The sequence below is a fragment of the Phoca vitulina genome, unplaced genomic scaffold (assembly GCF_004348235.1).
Source record: "Phoca vitulina isolate PV1807 unplaced genomic scaffold, GSC_HSeal_1.0 scaffold22, whole genome shotgun sequence".
NCBI classification, from domain to species: domain Eukaryota; kingdom Metazoa; phylum Chordata; class Mammalia; order Carnivora; family Phocidae; genus Phoca; species Phoca vitulina.
Window position 1 is genome coordinate 11256716 of NW_022589725.1, and position 20235 is coordinate 11276950.

The 20235-nt window shown below is 47.9% G+C and overlaps 1 protein-coding gene across 2 annotated transcripts; it reads left to right on the top strand.

Annotated features, from left to right (window-relative positions):
• Positions 1-12838, top strand: AHCY (adenosylhomocysteinase). 2 transcript variants are annotated; one of them, XM_032419907.1, is made up of 10 exons: positions 1-136; positions 4723-4913; positions 6027-6102; positions 7588-7737; positions 8640-8752; positions 9215-9422; positions 9511-9598; positions 9699-9816; positions 10669-10863; positions 11940-12838. In XM_032419907.1, exons 1-10 carry the CDS (start codon positions 109-111, stop codon positions 12069-12071), a joined length of 1299 nt encoding a protein of 432 aa, XP_032275798.1. In that variant the 5' UTR covers positions 1-108; the 3' UTR covers positions 12072-12838. The 2 variants fall into 2 exon arrangements, with proteins under 2 accessions (XP_032275798.1, XP_032275799.1); XM_032419908.1 differs by lacking the exon at positions 1-136 and adding an exon at positions 383-790.
• The last annotated feature ends 7397 nt before the right edge of the window (positions 12839-20235 follow it).

Consider the following 20235-nt stretch of genomic DNA (forward strand, 5'->3'; position numbering starts at 1 on the left):
CGCCAGCGCCTACCGCACATCCCTGCCCAGCGCCGCCCTTCCTGTGCCAGTCCCTAGCCCCAGGGCCAGCTCCCTTCGTCCATCATTCTGTGCGGAAACTCTGCCAGCATGTCGGACAAACTGCCCTACAAAGTCGGTGAGTTCCAGGAGTGCAGCTAGCTGGGTCGGCTCCGCGCCCGCCGGGGGTCTCTCGGGGAGGCGGCCGCGGGGCCCTCGCGGGGCGCTTAAGGTCCCCTGAATCTTTGGCTCGGCAGATCTTGGCCGCGCGAGGCCGCCTGGGGGTTGGAGTTCTCGTGTTGCAGCGAGCGGGTCGTCGGAGGCGGCCGTGGACTACAAGTCCCGGCGTGCCGCGCGAGGCCCGGTGCACGGGCGCGGGCTGCGGAGCCGCCAAGTGGCGGCGTGTCGCGCTGGAGGAGGCTGGGCCAGCCGGAGAGCGCGCACCTGGCCGCGGCCTGGGACTGTTGCCACCTGCAGGGACCTACTCCAGGAGGCCAAGATCCTGCCGTCTGGGCCTGGACCGGCCCCTTGGCCAGCTGGGTGGACCCGAACAAGTGCCTACGCCGGTCTGGGCTTCCTGTAGGGAAGGCGAGGGCACTGGAGTCCGTAAGGCGTGTGCGGAGGAGAGGCCTGGAGAGCGAGCCAGAGGCCGGCACTAGTCCACCCACAAGGGACTTTGGGCTCGTTACTCAACCTCTGGGGTCACTCTCCTGGTCAGCAGGGACAGTCGTGCAGAGAATCTCGAAGAAAATTGGGAGTGCTTAGAAAAATCCTTGCTGTCCTATGGATTGAGGTTGATAAACTGGCAGTTAATGTTTCATGGGCGTTTACTATGGGATGGGCACCACCTTTGACCTTTATTCTACATCAATTCATTTTATTCTCACGGTTTTTTAGGGAAGGGACTATTACTTTCTCATTTGATGATGAATATGCAGAGAAACAGGAATAAAGGTAGCTTGCTCAAGATCGTACAGCTGGGAGGTGTTGGAGCAGGGTAGGAAAGTAGGCCTTGAAGGCCTCTAAGCACACGTTTTCACCACTGTATATAAGTGAACACACTTGGAGCAAACCTAATGAACTCTCAGCACGAACCTGTTCAGGCTGCTAGCAGTTTTTAAAGTAAATTCAAGACACCATTTAACCTAGAGAAAGGCATCAGTATTTTTGGAGCACTTGCAGTGTATTTGGTGATTTGCATGTGTTTACAAAATAGTCTTTGGAAGTGGACTTTATCCCATTATACAGAGGAAGAAACTGAGGCACTAGTAGGAAGGACTCGTAAAGATTCTGTGGAAATAGGGCACCTGGGTGGCTAAGTGGGTTAGGTGGCTGCCTTGGGCTCAGGTTATAATCTCAGGGTCCTGGGATGGAGCCCCGAGTTGGGGTCCTGCTCATTGGGAGTCTGCTTCTCCCTTGCCCTCTGCCCCTCTCCTGGCTTGTGCTCTCTCAAATAAATAAAATTTTCAAAAAAAAAAAAAAGATTTTGTGGAAATAGTAGCTTATCAAGTAGCCAGTTGCCCCCATGAAACTGAAGCCCAGAAAGGTTAAGTCAAGGTCTCATCAGTGCCTGAGCTAGAATGGGGGCTTGTCATACTGTGGCGAGATCAGCTGGTTAGGGTTGAGGGCCCATTTGGAATGTTGCTGATGGGCTGGAAGAGGGGGAGGCAGTGAAAGGGGAAAAGAGGAATCAAGAAATCTTAAGATTTTGGGTGGAGTGGCTGGTCAAATGGTGGTTTCATTTCCTAAAATGGGAAGATTGGGGAAGTAAAAGTTTGAGAGGGAGGAGGAGTCCCAAGGGCTCAAATGTGACACATAGTAGATCCAGCTGGGTGGGTATCCAAGTAGAGATGCTGAGTAGATAAGTTGGATTATAGGAGTCCTAAATCCCGGGGAGAAGTTTGGGCTGGAAATGACATAGGAGTTGTTGCCGTAGGGAAGGTATTTAAAGCTGTAATGTGATGAGCTCATCGGTAAGAGAGGAGAGGGAGATGATGGAGCCCCGAAGTCTTCCAAACATTAGAGTCAGTTATAGGAAGAGGAGGCAGGAGGGTAGGAAGAAAACCACAGGACGATAGGCATAATCCTCAGGAGGACATAATTAGTGGGAGCATTGCTTCAGGGAGAAACATGAACATAGATAATTGGCCTTTAGATGTAGGATCAGGCCAGTCTTGGGAGACCTTGAGAACAGATTCAGCGGAGTAGTGAAGTTCTGAAAGGTGAGAGGACAGGGGATCAAGCCCCATCCAGCAGAGACTGTTCTCTTAAAATAAGAGTGCTTGATGTATTGTTACGGAGGAGGAGGACTAGTGGATTGCATGAAGGAAATATGGCATAGTTCTGAATTCTTCTCAATGAATTCTGAAGTGAGGTCATTAGTTGATGAGGAGAGGTGTTAAGGGTTTGGACAGAGTAGGAAAAGATTAAATTTTTCTTTTTTTTTTTTTTTTTTTTTTTTAAGAGAGAGTATGTGTGCACGCAAGAGAGTACAAGGTAGGGGGCAGAGGGAGAGAGAGCGTCTTAAGGAGGCTCCACGCTGAGCATGGAGCCCAACGCAGGGCTCAGTCTCACAACCCTGAGATCATAACCTGAGCCGACCTGAGCCGAAATCAAGAGTTGGAAGCCTAACAGACTGAGCCACCCAGACGCCCCCACATAATGCATTTTTTAAAACAACTTTATAGAGGTATAATTGACATACCATAAAATTCACCCGTTTAAAGGTACAATTCAATGATTTGTAGCAAATTTATTGAGTTGTGCAACCATCATCATACGGTTGTGATTTTCCTCCTGCTGGGCTCACTGGCTTGGGTGCAGTGGAGGGTTGGGTTTAACTAGGGTGGGAGTTTTGCCGAGGAGTTTTCAGAGGGAACAGGGGAATCTTAAAACTGTGGAAGAAGTTGAGAATAGAAGGTGGTGTGGTGAGGGACTGTGGAAATTGGTAGGATTAATGCATTAGAGGTTCTGACCTGATCAACTTTGCCCTTATTGGAGTTGGGGCTCCAGAGGGAGAGGATTGGAAAATGGGACATGGCCAGAGTTGGTTTTGAAATCAAGATTTCCAAAGAGGGGGGGCGCCTGGGTGGCTCAGTTGTTAAGCAGCTGCCTTTGGCTCAGGTCATGATCCCAGGGTCCTGGGATTGAGCCCTGCATCGGGCTCTTTGCTCTGCAGGAAGCCTGCTTCTCCCTCTCCCACTCCCCTTGCTTGTGTTCCCTCTCCGCTGTGTCCCTCTCTGTCAAATAAATAAATAAAATCTTAAAAAAAAAAAAAATTTCCAAAGAGGGGTCAGAATTGGTGATGGCCTGCCAAGGTGGATGGGTGGGGGTGGGGTGGGAGGGTGAAAGGGGAGGGGGTGTATATTGAGGCACTGTGGGAGTCGTCCCTCCCATGAGGGAGGAATATTTTCTTCTCTGAAATTGTTTAGAGGTACAGTAGGAAGCGGACTTAGTTTTATTTATTAATTTATTTTTTAAAAGATTTTTATTTATCCATTTAACAGAGAGAGAGCACAAGCAGGCAGAGTGGCAGACAGAGGGGGAGGAAGAAGCAGGCTCTCCACTGAGCAGGGAGCCCGACGCGGGGCTCGATCCCAGGACCCCGGGATCATGACCTGAGCCAAAGGCAGCCACCTAACCGAATGAGCCACCCAGGCGCCCCATGGACTTAGTTTTATTATTTGTTACTATTAAATTCTCTACGGTCCTTTCCCTCCCACCCACCACCTCTTGGGGTGATTGGCAGGATCTAAGTTTCCCTAAAGATAAAAATCACCAGGAGTCCCCTCATCCTAGAACTATTGAATCTTTTTTTCCAGGGGAGATTTACAAGTATGCCTGATGACTCTTATCAGGGAAGTTTGTAACCACTGACCTAGGGAATGGGCTAGTGTGGCCTGGGAGAGAGAAAGGGTGAGATTATTAGAGAGAAGAGTATTGAGATGGTGAGAGAGCTCATTATAGTATTCTTCTTTCCTGTCTGAGAATTTGGACAAATTTGAGACATTTGGGGTGGCAGATAGAAGCCAAAATATAACTCTCATTACTGATAACATCAAAGCCAGAGGCTTTGTAGATGAGCGTTGCAGTCCGATGATCCTGCTACCAAACTGCCAAATTCAGCAGTTACCCTCCGGGTACAGGCAAGGGGAGCTTAGGTAGGTCTCCAGAATGATGACCTGGAAGATGGAGCGCCGGGAGCCAAAATCTTTAGGGAATGAGGGAGTTGGTAGGTGACATCAGAAAGGGTAGTGGGGGGCACCTGGGTGGCTCACTTGGGTGACTGCCATCAGTTCAGGGCTCCCTGCTCAGCGGGGTGTCTGCTTCTCCCTCTGACCCTCCCCCCTCTCATGCTCTCTCTCGCTTTCTCATTCTCTCTCAAATAAATAAATAAAGTCTTAAAAAAAAAAAGGGTAGTGGGAGGTATGTTATAGGCTGATAGCTATTTTTCAAGGGGCACTTACTTGTGTTGTAATTTTCATATACCTGTGTGATTCTTTGTTTACATGTGTTCTTCCACAAGGCTGTAAGCTGGGGTTAGGCAGGGACCGTGTCTGTCTTTGACTGCCCTGGCTCCGTAAGTCCTTGTTGAATGAGTGAGAGTGCGGTGACCAGATGGCTCACTTTAGTGTTTTGTGTCCACAAGTGGATGAGTGAGATTGGTGGTGGTTTGTGGTTGGGAGGAGGCGGCTCATGGAACTCCCATCCATCTTGGCCCTGCAGCCGACATCAGCCTGGCCTCCTGGGGACGCAAGGCCCTGGACATCGCGGAGAATGAGATGCCGGGCCTGATGCGCATGAGGGAGATGTACTCGGCCTCTAAGCCCCTGAAGGGTGCCCGCATCGCTGGCTGCCTACACATGACTGTGGAGACAGCTGTCCTCATTGAGACCCTCGTGGCCCTGGGTGCAGAGGTGAGGCCCTCAGCATTTCCTGTGGGGGGTGGAGAAGTCCAATGTGGTGCCCCTGGGGTCCAGCAGGGGCTCCAAGCTTGTCACAGTGCCACCACCCTTTGTGGTGACTATTCTTATGCATATTTTCGCCCTGACTGGAAGATAGTTTGAGTTCCTTCAGCTCACATCCTCCTGACTGAGGAGCTCTGGGTAGCAAAAACTCAACGGTGATGTCCCACTGAGTCATCTAAGGACTGCCTCTCATTGGCCCTCCCAGGGTCACATGCCCGCCATGGAGCAATCATGGTGCCAGAAGGATGGTGCGCTCTCCTTGTTTCAGCCTGGGTTGTAAGTACCAATGGCTGGCAGCTCTTCTAAGCTCTCTGGGAGTTTTGGAGTAAGATGGTTTCCCAAGACGGGGCAGGAAGAGCAGCCAAAACCAACTAACAGAGTATACCAACATTCAGTCCTTGGACCTCTTATTTCTTTTCAACATTCACACTCAGTGGTCTGATTTTATGGCTTTAAATACGGTCTGTATGACTCCCAAATATATGTGTATATATGTAGCCTGGACTTCTCCCTGCAACTCCAGACTTATGTATCCAGCAGCCGATGTGTCAGTCATCTCCACTTAGAGATCTAATAGACATCTCAACCTCAACATGTCCAAACTCATGATTTCCTGTTCCCCTCCTTTTCCTGCAGTCTTCCTCATGTAAGTAAATGGAAACACCAGCCTTCTAGGTTCTCAGTTCATCCCCGACTCCTTTTTATCTCTCACCCCAACAACTAATCCCACAGCAAATTCTGTCATCTCAACCTTCAGAATAGACCCATCATCACCTCCACTGCTACCATTGCATTTCTGGTCTGAACTCTTACAGCACCTTCTTCACTTGTCTCCTTGCTTCCTTGTGGAGCCCTTTGCCCTCCACACAGCACCAGGTGATGTTTTAAAACCTAAATTGGGTTTTGTTAATGCTCTGGCTCCAGTCCACTCACCAGTTGTCCCCCAGCCTATGGTTGAAGAACCTGCTGGGCCTCTTCCCCCTCGATGCAGGGCTTTGCTTGATCTCTACCCAGTGGATAAGCTGTCTGTGACCAGCAGCCGTGTCTTGTTGGCCATTCTAGGTGCAGTGGTCCAGCTGCAACATCTTCTCTACCCAGGACCATGCAGCTGCTGCCATTGCCAAGGCTGGCATTCCAGGTGGGTCCTGTTTGCTGCCGAGGGATGTGGGAGTGCGTGCTGGGGCTCTGCTTCTCCCTGTTTGCTTCACTGACCCCCACTGCGACAGGTTTTCCCATGGCGGGGGAGAGGAGTCATGGTTGAAGAATTCTAGTCTAGTAATTTAAGGAAAGAGTTGTTTTGTCCCACTGTCATCTAAAATCCTATGAAATGCACTTATTGGCTCATCTCAAATCATGTATCCAGGGAGGGTGGGATCTTATGATTGGGAACCACATGATGTTGAGGAGAGGAAGTTCCTTAAAGGAAGATGTAGGCCTATTTCCAAAAGAATCAGGGAGGGATACCGGGCAGAAAAAGAGCCTCAGAGGTCCGCTGCCTAGGGTCTGATGGTCTAGGGGGCTGAGGAAAGACTTTATCACAAGCTGCTAGAGAAACAGGCACACGTCTGCTGGGATTTGGGGAGGGAAGTGGTTAGCTCTGATGGTGATTAATTAGGACATTCACAATTCCCTCTAACCAGCCACAGGTTTGGGTGGGGGAGGAGCCTTCCAGAGCCTGGACTGGCAGGTCCCCCACTCCTTAGCCTTATTTGGCTCCATGACCCTTTTCTGGGAAAGGCCTTGTTTTCAAGACCACTGTCTGCTGTAGTTTGGGGGAGGGGGCAGCTGGGCCTGTTTGGCCAGTTTCATTTGCTCACAGGAGATTCATGGGAGCCCAACATCAATGACCCAGTCTGGGCTGGCAGTTAGGAGTCCTGGATTCTGGAATGCCCATGCTGAGTGACCTGGGCACCTTTTAGCCCCTCTCTGGGCATCTGTGAATGATAATGATGGTCATGCCTGCCTCAGAGTGTTACTGTGAGGAAGGATGAGATGGAGCATGAGGTCGTCGGACTAATGTCTGGCACAGAGAAAGTGCTCCATGCATAGTAGCTGCTATTAATAATTCTTTGGCCAGACTTAGCCCAGGACAACCCACCACAGAGACTGCTGGGCCCTCAAGTCCTTCCAGTGCAGAATGCATCTTGGATCTTGGCTCGTGGGTCCACTTAAGTGTGGCTCACTGATCCTATAGCACCTTCATTCCAGCGGTAGACATTGTGGGTGGGAGCCCCGGTCACTAGGCTGATGTCCCAGTCCTTGGGGCCCAGACAGAAGCGGGTAGGGAAGGAAATAATTATTTCCAGATACCTATATCTGGGGGGCTGTACTTGGCTTCCATCTCACTTAAGCAGTACTATTGGAGATGAAGAAACTGAGGCTCGCAGAGGTAAAGTGATTTGCTCAAAGTCACACAGCTGGTGAATGTAGAACCAGGATTTGCACTCAGATCTATCTGGTTCCAAGTTCTGTTCTTTTCACTGCCTGAGTCCTCAGAGGGGCTGGAGGTGGCTGGGGATGGGAATTTGGTAGGAGATTGAATTGGCTGTGCTCAGGTGGTTCCCTGGAGCAGGCATCGGTGGGGAGGGCCAGGCCCTGATGTACTGTGCCGCTCAACCTCCAGTGTACGCCTGGAAGGGTGAAACGGACGAGGAGTACCTGTGGTGCATCGAGCAGACGCTGTACTTCAAGGACGGGCCCCTCAACATGATTCTGGATGATGGAGGCGACCTCACCAACCTCATTCACACCAAGTACCCACAGCTCCTGTCAGGTACATGGGGTAGGGTAGGTGGGTGGGCAGGGTGTTGATAGTCTAGATGGGGCCTGCTTGCCCATGTGAAAGCAGCAGGCCTGGCAGAACTCCACTGCCTAGAGCAGCCCATTCTGTGGAAAATGGGAAGATGGCAGGCTCCTGCAGACATGTTGGGGCCTGTCCTCCTGATTTCTGATGGTGTGGGGCTGAGGCAGTGGGGGGAGGCCTGGCTCAGGTCTGGTTTGAGGGCAAGCATAAGGCCAGGGCTGGGAACAGCTGGGAAGGAGTCAGCTTTGTTAAATCAGGGTGGGAAGGAATGTAGAGGGGGGGTAGTGAGTACAAAGGCCCTGAGGCAGGAAAGGATGGACTATTCCGGAAACTGAACGGAAGCCAGCTTGGCAGCTTCCTTCACTGGGGAGAGTTGCAGGGTGTGGCTGGAGCTTTAATTAAGGGCAGATGTGTAAGGACTCAACAGGCCAAGAGAGAAGAGTTTGGCTTGATTCTGAGAGCAAAGAGAAGTAATTGGGTGGTATTAAAAAGATTTATCTGAAAATATATACATTAAAAATGGCTGCTGGCTTCTGTGTAGAAGATGGGTCGTGGCTGGGAGACCAGGCAAGAGATGATGGTGGCAGGGACTAGGGCGGGGGCAGTAGGAATGGAGAGCTTAGGGATTGCTGGGAGACAGAATCCTTAGGCCTGGTGATGGTGGTGACTCGTCTTGCATGCTGGCCTGGAGGATCAGGTGACTGGTATCAGTCAGAGATGGGAACCCAGAAAGAAAAGCAGCTTTTGGGGGCAGAGATGAGGAATTTGGGTGAGTTGAGGTGTGGGCTCTTTGAGGCTCTCGGGGTCTCATCCCAGAGGCACCGCCGTTATCCCTTCCTGGCCTTAGCCTCATCCCCTCCTCTCTTGTCCAGGCGTCCGAGGCATTTCTGAAGAGACCACAACGGGGGTCCACAACCTATACAAGATGATGGCCAACGGGAAGCTGAAGGTGCCTGCCATCAACGTCAATGACTCTGTCACCAAGGTGAGTCTGTGGGGCAGTGTCATGTTCAGCTGTTCGTTCCCAGTGCAGCTCAGGAGTAGGCCTCTGAAGAAAGGCCCCTGGGAAGGCTGTAGGCTAGGGACTTGAAGCCCTCATTTGAGGGGGGGTAAAGGGGTAATAAGTGACTGAGGGTAATAAGTGCATTAAAGAGGGAAGAACTATACCATGAGTTTTAGAGCTGGGCAGCAAGAGCTTGAAAGTGAAGCAGATTCTAGGCAATCTGTCTTAGCAGTTGATCCTTAGGAAGCCTTCTAGACTGGCATAGAAAGGCGAGGGAGAACGTCTTGGGCTGATCCGAACAAGGGGCATATGAGCACATTAGCTGGTGGGGAGAAGTCACGAGAAGTGATCAGCCCAAGACCCGCTAGGCCAAGATGCTGAGAGCAGGTCCGAGGCCCCAGGGCCTTGCCTGCCCCACCACCCCTCTGCCCCCTCTTCTTTCAGAGCAAGTTTGACAACCTGTATGGCTGCCGGGAGTCCCTGATAGATGGCATCAAGCGGGCTACAGACGTGATGATCGCAGGCAAGGTGGCGGTGGTGGCAGGCTATGGCGATGTGGGCAAAGGCTGTGCCCAGGCCCTGAGGGGCTTTGGGGCCCGCGTCATCATCACGGAGATCGACCCCATCAATGCACTGCAGGCTGCCATGGAGGGTATGATAGGGCAAGGGTTGGATGTCAGCCACTGGGGCCAGAGGGGCAGGGCCACCCTGGATGACCCGTGGACACCGTCTCTGCACAGGCTATGAGGTGACAACTATGGATGAGGCCTGTCAGGAGGGCAACATATTTGTCACCACCACAGGCTGTACTGACATCATCCTTGGCCGGTAGGTGCCACGTTGGGGGTCACAGGGAGCGAGGAGGAAGGCAGGCTTGGGGCTGCTCTTTGTCCCTGACAGTCTTCCATGGGTCGGCACTCCCCAACAGGCACTTTGAGCAGATGAAAGATGACTCCATTGTCTGTAACATTGGACACTTTGACGTGGAGATTGATGTCAAGTGGCTGAACGAAAATGCTGTGGAGAAGGTGAACATCAAGCCCCAGGTGAGAAGCCCCAGCAGGGTGGGCAGATGGAAGACGGGGGGATGTGTTTGTGGGCTGGTCACCAAGGAGGGTAGATGAGGAGGCTCTGCAGCCTGGGCAGTGGACTGGGGGAGGACGAGGGCCTGGTTTTAGGGCCACTTAAATCAGAATCTTAGAGTGACACCAAGGCATCCCCATTTTTTTTTTTTAAAGCTCCCAAGATGATTCTGCTGTGCAGCTAAGGTTGAGCACCACTCCAACTTTGACTAAGCATGATGATTGAGAACATGGGATTTGTCTTCAAAATGTCCAGGCTCAAAGTGCAGCAACTTAACCCTTTAAACTTCAGTTTCTCTATCTGTGAAATGAGGATAATAATAGTACTTAAATCATAGGGTTGTTAGTAGAATCAAATGTGATAATTACACACACACACACACACACATATATATATATACATATAAAATTAGTTTGTGAATGCTCTTAGCCCAGGGCACATGGCAATAATAATAACAACATTAGCTAATACTTACTAAGTACTTAGTATCTGCCAAGCCATGTGTCAAGTACTTTACACGTGTCAGCTCATTAAATTCTCACAGCAGACCCGTGAGGTCTGTAGCTCAGAGCTACAATAAATATTAATAAACATTATATCTTAATAAATATTAATATTCTTAATATTAATAATATTAATATCTTACTAATGGTGAGTGCCAGGCCCTGTGCTGGGGGTTGTTCTAGGACAGTCCAGTCCCTTCACAGACACTGTTGGAGGCAGGAAGGCCTGCTGGACAAGAAGGTAGGATGAGGCAGGGATGGACATTGGGAAGAGTGTCCCGCCTACCCTCACTGCTGCTCTGCCCATTGCAGGTGGACCGCTACTGGCTGAAAAATGGGCGCCGGATCATCCTGTTGGCCGAGGGCCGGCTGGTCAACCTGGGCTGCGCCACGGGCCATCCCAGCTTTGTGATGAGCAACTCATTCACCAACCAAGTGCTGGCACAGATAGAGTTGTGGACCCACCCAGACAAGTATTCTGTTGGGGTCCACTTCCTGCCCAAGAAGGTGGGTTTGCATTTCTGTCCTCTTAGGGGTCCTCCCAGGGTCCTCCATAGGGCAGAAATCATTCTCTCCATTTAAAGGAAGAGGAAACAGGCCCAAAAGCAGGGAATGACTCCCAGAGAGTGGCTGTTGTCATCTGAAAGCTTGACTGGGGCTGGAAGATTCACTTCATGTCAGTGTTGGCAGGTCTCAGTTCCTCACCGCATGGGTCTATCCCCATTGGGCTTAAGTGTCCTGATGAGGACCACCACATGGGTTTGTCCCCATGGGGCTGCTTAAGTGTCCTGACGAGGTGGCAGCTGGCCTTCCCCTAGAGTGAGTGATCTATGGGAGAGCAAAGGAGGAAGCTGCAAGTGCCTTTTAGGACCTAGTCTCCAAGTCTCACAACATCATTTCCGCTTTATTCTATTCATTAGAAGTGAGTCACTCAGAGAGTGAGGAATTGGCTCTACCTCTTGAAGGAAAGGGTATTATCAGTTTATGGACAAAGAATTTAAGGATATATTTTAAAACAGTCACAACCATTTTAATCTAAAAGGGAACTCTTGGCTATATAACAGAGGAGTCTAAGAGTCAGACAGTGGACCTAGGGATTCATCTTCCTCTGTGTCTTGGCTGTTTTCTTTATGTTCACTTCACTTGTCAAATAGACTTGCCACTGACGAGCTGAGACCCATACCTTCCCTGTTTAAGATTCACTCCCTGTTACAGAAATTGAAGAATCCCTGTCTCTGTCATAGAAAATATGTTCTGTCCATAGATAAATTCCAGAGCAGCATTTGGCTGGTTGCTTGGGTTGGTGGAGGGTGAGGAAGGAGATGTAGTTGATGGTCTCACCAGGGCTACTTGGAGGGGGGTACGTTGCATGATTCCCTCGTGAGGAAGGGGATCTGGGCAGCCAAAAACCACATCCACTGAGGCTGGCTGTGAGGATAGAATGAGGTAATATGTACACATACGTGTTACAACATGTATGACAGATACTTCAAGAGTAGTTCTTGTCTCTGTTGGTAGCTGGATGCAGGTAAGGGGTCCCAGAGCATGGCACTGATTCTAGATCTTCCTGTGTTTCTCTCCAGCTGGATGAAGCAGTGGCTGAAGCCCACCTGGGTAAGCTGAATGTGAAGCTGACCAAACTGACTGAGAAGCAGGCCCAGTACCTGGGCTTGTCCCGTGATGGCCCCTTCAAGCCTGATCATTACCGCTACTGAGAACCAGGCCTATTGTTTGCCTTATAAGTGCTGGCCTTGCTGGGGTCCCACCTCTCTTCCCCAAGAGCAAATGGCACCAACTTTGAGATAGTTTTGTTAATGTCCCCCACTTACTGCCCAGAGCTAGTCACTCTGTCTTTGGCCTCTGGTGCATCCCTCATACTGTTGTAAGTGTGGCAGAGGGAATTGAGAAGCCCCTTCTCAAGCCCTGGTCATGATAGAAGTACACAGGAGATACCCACAGGGCACCATGAGCTCAGGGGTTTTGGAACTGCTCACTTAGTCCTTACTTGGGTTGGAAGTCAGCAATGGTGGTCACAAAGTGCATGCACTTTACCATCTAGGCCCTCACCTGGCCTATGGACTTTGTACACATGTTCTTAGTTTACTGGTTCACTGGTTCCTCAGCCCATGACAGATGAGAACAGGGAGGAACTTTTGAGAGTTTGATGCCCCTGAGAGCCCGCCTTAGTGCTGGGGGAGGTTTCACAGAACAATGAGGTTAGTACTTTCAATTTCTATTTTACAGAGGTTAGAATATACTGTTAAGGGACAGCCAAAAAAGGATAAGAGAAGTGACAGCCAGAGGTTGAGAGAGGCCAGAGAATCATTAAAAGCAGGCATAGATCTACCACCTCTTTGTAACATGATGGTTCCTATCACAACCCTGGATCAAAAAGATTAATTTGGTTTATAATGTTTAATTAACGTTTATAATGTTAAAAGAGAGCAGGAAGGTGGGTAAATAAAAATTTTGGTGCCTAAAAGAATTCTGAGCCTTTATTATGTAGATAATCTACAGCCAACAATATATGGCATGAGTAAGAAGTAATAGTTGCGTGCTGATGAAGACAAGGGGTTGTCTGCAGTGTGGGGTGATAAAGGCTGCAGGCAAATCCTTGGACTTGGAAGAATGGGTAAAGTGAAGAGAGAATTCTCTCTTTAGGTATGTCTTGTAAACAGCCTATTTTTTAACCTAATCTATCATTTAATAGGTGAATTTAGCCCACTTATATTTACTGTAATCCCTATTCAAATTTTTTCCTCTACCATATATTTTTGTGTGTTCCATTCATATTTTCTTTTTCTCCCCCTTTATACTTTGGGTTGATCCAGTGCTACTTGCCGGGGGGGGGGGGGAGCTATTATTTATTGAGCATCTATTGGATGCTAGGTGCTTCATAATTGATTTTCTTTATTCTCACAATAAGCTTAGTAATAATGTTACCCTAATTTTATAGTCGAGAGTGGAGACTCATAGAGATTAAATGTCTTTCCTAAAGTCCCACAGTTTATAAAAGGCCACTTACAGGAAATTGAGGTCCCTCCTATTTGCTGAAATGGTCATATATTGAACTCTGTGCTGGTCTTGGAAGTCAAGAACCCACCTGGAAAGGGTAACTGGAGACTATTCTAAGGGTCATTCACTGGATGGAGGGCCTGATGGGGATATTGGGATATTTGAGACCTGACCCTAGCCTTCTGGGATCTCAAGCTAGAGGGAGAATGCACTTCCAAAACAGCTGCCATCTGCTGGCATTCCTTTTTCTCTGCCCAGCTTTAGAATTCAGTCCCTGCCAGTAGTAGGAGAAAGGCAGCAGGGAAGAGGTGATGCTTGAAATGGATTTTGAAAGAACTGATGATTTTTAACAGGAGGAATTGATGGCAAGGGCATTCCAGGCAGAAGAACCGCTAAGCAAGAGTGAGTTGAGGGGATGGGGTAGGAAGGAGTTGTTTGGCTGTAGTTAGGGGGAGCTCTGAGGTAAAGGGCTCGAAAGGTGGCCTGGGGGATAGGAAGGATAGGCTTTGAACACTAAGATGAGATCTCTGGTTTTAATTCTTGAGCGGCACGGACTCCTGAAATGTCCCTACTTGACTGAACATTCCACAAATGTGGTTTGTTCTTTTTTTGTATTCTCAGCCTCTGGCTATGAGGTGGTATTATTATTCCCATGTCCTCCTAATGAGGGCAGAGGTTCAGAGAGGCCAAGTGGCCTGACTCCGGATCATAAGACGTTGTATGCATATATGATATGACTCCACTGTAAATAATTTTACGAATTTTGGTACTTCAACGATTACCAGTAACAAATGACATAGGACCCACTTCTCAACTGATTGCGACACTAATGGTCAAACAGAAAGATCCATTACCATGCCCACCGCTGTTTCTTGCATACCTAATTGTTCATCAGGCATTGTGCTAAGAAAGTGCTTATTTATTCCTTGTGATAACCTCGTAGGGACTTGAATTCCTGTTTTACAGATCAGGAAACAGGCTCTGAGAGGGGCCATGAGAGTGAACTGGCTTTTGTACTAGGTAGGATTCTGAGCCCCGATCCAAGCCCTATCCATACCCACGATCCAAGCCCTATCCATACCCACAGGCCCAGATTTAGGACTTCCCAACATTTGGATCAGTAACTCTGGAACTGTAATACAGATCCCCTAAAGGCAAGACTTCCACTAGAGAGTGCTGCCCACAGCACCCACCTCAGCAACTCTACCATGGTGGTGGTCTTTGGGACAATGACTTCTCAGTGGAAAAGAGGGGCAGGCCACTGTTGCTCTGAGCCAGAGGTTAGACACGTGGCAGTCATGCTGCTCCCTCCAGGAAGCCCCTGCCTTTGTGTAAGCACATTCCCTTCCCTCAAGTGGGCCTCCTCCCAGACCTAGGAAATAACCTTTCTAGAGTTCCCTCCTGTGAGAGCCCATGCAGTCCCCCACCTCCAGTCTCCCAGGAGTTCTGGTTTCTGTTATCCAGGCCTTTTTTTTTCCCTTTCCTCTTTGGAAATGTCCTGCCAGTTCTTAGAATCTTTCTTCTTAAACACCCTCTCCTACACTGTGTATAAGTATCTTTCGAGCAACATCCTCACTCATTAAGACACAAATGTTTGTACACTTACATGTAGAAATGGGGATGGCCTCAGGTAAACTCAATGAAACTACACTGTGTATAAAAACAACCCCCTCCTTTTACATCTGGTCTCAGCCTTGCCTCTGATCTCAGGTCTGCTAATCTGTCACATGTCTAACACTGACCAGGTACCTAGAGTGAAAGATGATGTGTCTCTTATGTCTCCAATCCCCACTCCTGATGTCTGGGCTCCACCATCAAAGCTTCATGGGGAGAAAAGGAATTGGCTAAGGGTCCTGTAGTATTTAACCTGGTCATGGCTGTTTCCGCATCCCCCCCCCCGCCCCAGGAAATGGAGAAAGGGGGTTAAGGCATTTGGGGGTTGGGTGGGGGTTGTGGAGCAGGGGGCTGGGCTTTGAAAGGAGGAGACGTGGGTCTGCTGTTAACACCATGTGACTTGGGGCAGGGACAAGTATCTACCTCAGGTGGCTGTTTTGAGGGTCAAATGATGTAACATGTATGAAGAGTTTCATGTCAAGTTTTTAGTGTTGTGTCAAGCCCAGTGGGTGTGAAGGAGCAGTTTTGAGGGCAGAGAATTTAGAATACTTGGAAAATTAGACAACACTTTAGAAAAATCATAGGCTCTTAGAACCAGGAAAGGCCTTAGAGCATCTATAGAGCCAAATCCAGCATTTGTATATAGAGAAGTCGAGGCTCAGAGAGCTTAAGTGACACGCAAAGTCAATCTGCAGATCCAGGTGTCCATCTTGCCTCCAGATCAGAGCTCTTTCCTGAATACCAACCAGGCCCCTCTGCCCACATCCCTGTGGTGACAGGGCCCTACTAGGCTGGGGTCTAGCTGGCATCCTTTTCAAGTCGTGTTGGGGATAAGTAATGAGCTTGGAGGGGTCATGTGGGCCTGTTGATACCAGTGGGAACTAGAAGAGACAGCAGGCAGGGGTCACCACTGTTTTTTGGGGGGCTCCAAAGTTTCAGGAAACCTCAGGAATCCAGATTCTTGTTCCTGAGACCCACTCAGGATATTCAAAATAGAATTACCACATAATCCAGTAATCCCACTACTCAGTATTTACCCAAAGACTACAAAAACACTAATTCAAAAGGATACTGCACCCCTATATTTTATTGTAGCATTATTTACAATAGTCGTATTATGGAAGCAGCCCAAGTGTCCATCAATAAATGAATAGATAAAGAAGATATGGTACACACACACACACACACACACACACATACACACACACACCTCAGAATATTTCTAAGCCATAAAAAAGAATAGAATCTTGGCATTTGCAACAACATGAATGGATCTAGAGGGTAAAATGCTAAGTGAAATAAGTCAGAGGGAGACAAATGCCATATGACTTCACTCATATGTGGAATTTAAGAAACAAAACAAAAAAGAGGCAACCCAAAAAACAGCCTCTTGACTATAGAGAACAAACTGGTGGTTACCGGAGTGGAGGTTGGTGGGGGGAAGATGGGTGCAACAAGTGAAGAGGATTAAGAGTACCCTTATTTTGATGAGCACTGAGGAATATATAGAATTGTTGAATCACTGTATTGTACACCTGAAACTAATATAACACTGTAGGTTAACTATACTGGAATTAAAATTTTTTAAAAATTAAAAAAATAAATTTCATGAGATTGAATTTTTATTAAAAAGAGAGGGGGAGGGAGAGAGAGAGAAAGGGAGAGAGAAAACTTTCCCCCAAAGTCACAAAGCTCTGCTTTTTGATTTGGGGAAGAATCAGTTCACCTAATGGCTTACAAATGTGATCTCACCAAATTAGGTGACTTGGAAAAGTTATTTTTTATCATCATCATTATCATTATATCAGTATTTCTGGAGCTGTCTAGTATTGTTCTGGCAGTTTATGCAGCCACTGGGTCCAGGAATTCTAAAGAGGAGTTCTGGAGAGTGTGGAAACCTTCAGGCGCTTAAGGAGTGAAGCTATTTGCTGGGCTCCCCAGGCAACAGGAAGGCACCACCACCACCATCATCATCATCACCATTAGGTGGTGCCACCTCCCAGATTCTACAACTCCCATAGCCAGTTGGGAGAGCTGGCAACAGGAACTGTCTCTCTGCAAGCCATTAAGGGAAAGCTTTCTGGAGTGAACATAAGCATTTGATGATTTTTACCAATAAAACAAAGGACATTCCTGCCCCAGCTTCAACCCCTTCAACACATACACCCCACTCCCATTGTAACTATATTTGGTGCATGGTGCGTGGAAGAAGAAAGAGGTGAGCAAGTTTATTTCAGGCTAATCTGAAATTTACTACAAATGATTTGGCTAATTCAGTTAAAATCAAATTCTTTTCTTCCCCTATCCTGCCCCGTTCACACATAGAATTTAGCTCTTGAAGTTAGAATCCTCCATAAAGTTTCTATGGTATGACTGGGGGGTAACGTCGTGACAGTGGGTGGAGATGCTACATCTGCGGTTGTTCATACAGATGAAGGATCTTATAATAAGGAGCCAAAGATTGCCAATTAGGTTGGCCTATGGTCCACAATCCAGGAAGGGGTTTGAGGCCCTGAAGGTCATGGTTTTTGAAGAACATTACTTCTGTAGAACCATAAGCTTCAATTTCTACTTTTAAAAACATTGAAGGGGCGCCTGGGTGGCTCAGTTGGTTAAGCGACTGCCTTCGGCTCAGGTCATGATCCTGGAGTCCTGGGATCGAGTCCCACATCGGGCTCCCTGCTCGGCGGGGAGTCTGCTTCTCCCTCTGACCCTCCCCCCCTCATGCTCTCTCTTTCATTCTCTCTCTCTCTCAAATAAATAAATAAAATCTTAAAAAAAAAATAAATAAAAACATTGAAGACTTTTAGAAGATGTAAAAACTTGCATGTTTTATTATTGTTCTGGCAGTTTCTTCTTTTATTATTGCATCCAAATTTTAACACATTGGAGACCCCCTGGATCAGATTTTGAAATAAATTATTTGCTCTTTCTCTTTAATAGAAGATTGTTTAGCGATCACAGGGTGAGCTGTTAAAACCTTTTTGCAGTAACTTCTCTGTGTGAGTTAGATCTTTCTCAGTACTGTGCAACCAAAACAAGACAGAAACAAACTGGTTGCTGAGGCTGACATAGGACGCAACTGTTAATCTCGAATCCCCAATTTCAAATTTTTGTGTGCATCATTATCATGTTTTACTAACTTGAAACTGCTTTATTATACAATGAGGATCCACCTTAAGATTTCAACTGAGGAAGGGTACGTCTTTAAAATTAAAGCAAAGCAAAGCAAACCATTGCTTCAGGTTATGTTGCAGAATTTCTGGCGCTGGAAGTATCCTCAGAATGAATCCGGAGTCTAGCTCTCTCATAGTGACCAGTTGCAGATTTTATCCCCCAGCAAGTCTATCTTTGATTTTTCTCTTGGAGAATTACCCCTCCTACATTACAAATAGGGTTTGTGGGACTGTTCATCAAAATGGACCACACGTTCCTGGGCACCACTTCAGGTCAGTCAGATCCTCTCTCCTGGGAATTGGAATTATGCGTGGTCCAATGCAAGAACTGAAGTGGTTGGAGCTGACTTGTCCTATGGCCTTGCCCTGAAGACATTGTCTGCTGGTTTCTTTGACCTGGCTCTCTTAGCACCCCTTAGGGTACTGTCCTTTCCAAGGCCTGTCATGTGGCTTTTCCTTTGATTCTTTGAGGTCCCCAGGTCACTCCAGTAAATTACTGCCCCCCCCCCTTTATTGTTTGCTTAGGGTAGGCAGAATTATTTCTGCTGTTTGCAATCATAACACTGAATGATTTACTCTTCACTTTGCAAACGGCAAAGTGGTAGTAGCGTCAAGAAGTCAATAACTTGTCCAAGGCTATATTGTGAGAACTTTGGGCACAAGTTTAAGGCCATGTCCTAGAGGAAGAAATTATTCTGAATCAGTAACCACAAAAGTAGAACAAATCTTCCCAGGACAGAGTTCACCCTGTGTCTGTATGAGAGACAGAAAGAAGATGTGTGTATGGGTCGTGGAGGGGAGGATGAATGAATAATGCTGTGTTAACTTGGGGAGGGGCAGATCTTCACAATGCTGGCATCATAAGTCTGAGCCACGGATGTGTTTCAGTTCTGGTCATTCAGATAGGGTTTTGCAGAAGCTCAGAACCATGTTATCAGTATCCTAAGGTTTGAGGAAGAATTCTGAAAAGGTGGAGGAATCTTAGGATCTCAAGCTGAAGGAGCACTTGGGTGTATAAATAATTTACCAGGGATCTGAGACAAGGGAAGTGACAATTGAGAGTCTGAGGGAATAGACCATATATGCTAACAATGGTTCTAACCTCTAATAAAGGGACAACGGTTAGAGTATTCACAGCACCTGGCACAATGCCTGCACATAGTAGGTGCTCAGTACACATTCGCTAAATGAGTGAATGGGTTGGACTTCCATGGAGTTGTCTAGACCCAGCAGCCAAGTGATTTTGTCACTAATGGACTGGATCTCTGGCTTTGCATCCCTGGCCTCAAATGGTGCCTGGCTGGTGCCTGTTTTCCAATGTCTGGAAAACACAGGTGCCGCAGCTGCAACATGTTCCCAGTGTTCTCATTACAGATGACATTTCCTCAGTGGCAGCTGTGGTACAAACAGAACGTTCTTGCCCTGTGGGTTTGTAGCCTAAATAACAAAACAAAACAAGCAACTGACAGCTTTTCTGTGTATATGTGTGTTTCTTGTCTTTTTTTTTTTTTTTTTTTTAAAGATTTTATTTAGGGCGCCTGGGTGGCTCAGATGGTTAAGCGTCTGCCTTCGGCTCAGGTCATGATCCCAGCGTCCTGGGATCGAGTCCCGCATCGGGCTCCCTGCTCCTTGGGAGCCTGCTTCTCCCTCTGCCTCTCTCTCTCTCTGTCTCTCATGAATAAATAAATAAAATCTTTAAAAAAAAAAAAAAAAAAGATTTTATTTATTGGGACGCCTGGGTGGCTCAGTCAGTTAAGCGTCTGCCTTCGGCTCAGGTCATGATCCCAGGGTCCTGGGATCGAGTCCCGCATTGGGCTCCCTGCTCCGTGGGGAGCCTGCTTCTCCCTCTGCCTCTGTCTCTCTCTCTGTCTCTCATGAATAAATAAATAAAATCTTAAAAAAAAAGATTTTATTTATTTATTTGAGAGAGAGAGAATGAAAGAGAGAGCACATGAGAGGGGGGAGGGTCAGAGGGAGAAGCAGACTCCCTGCCGAGCAGGGAGCCCGATGCGGGACTCGATCCAGGGACTCCAGGATCATGACCTGAGCCGAAGGCAGTCGCTTAACCAACTGA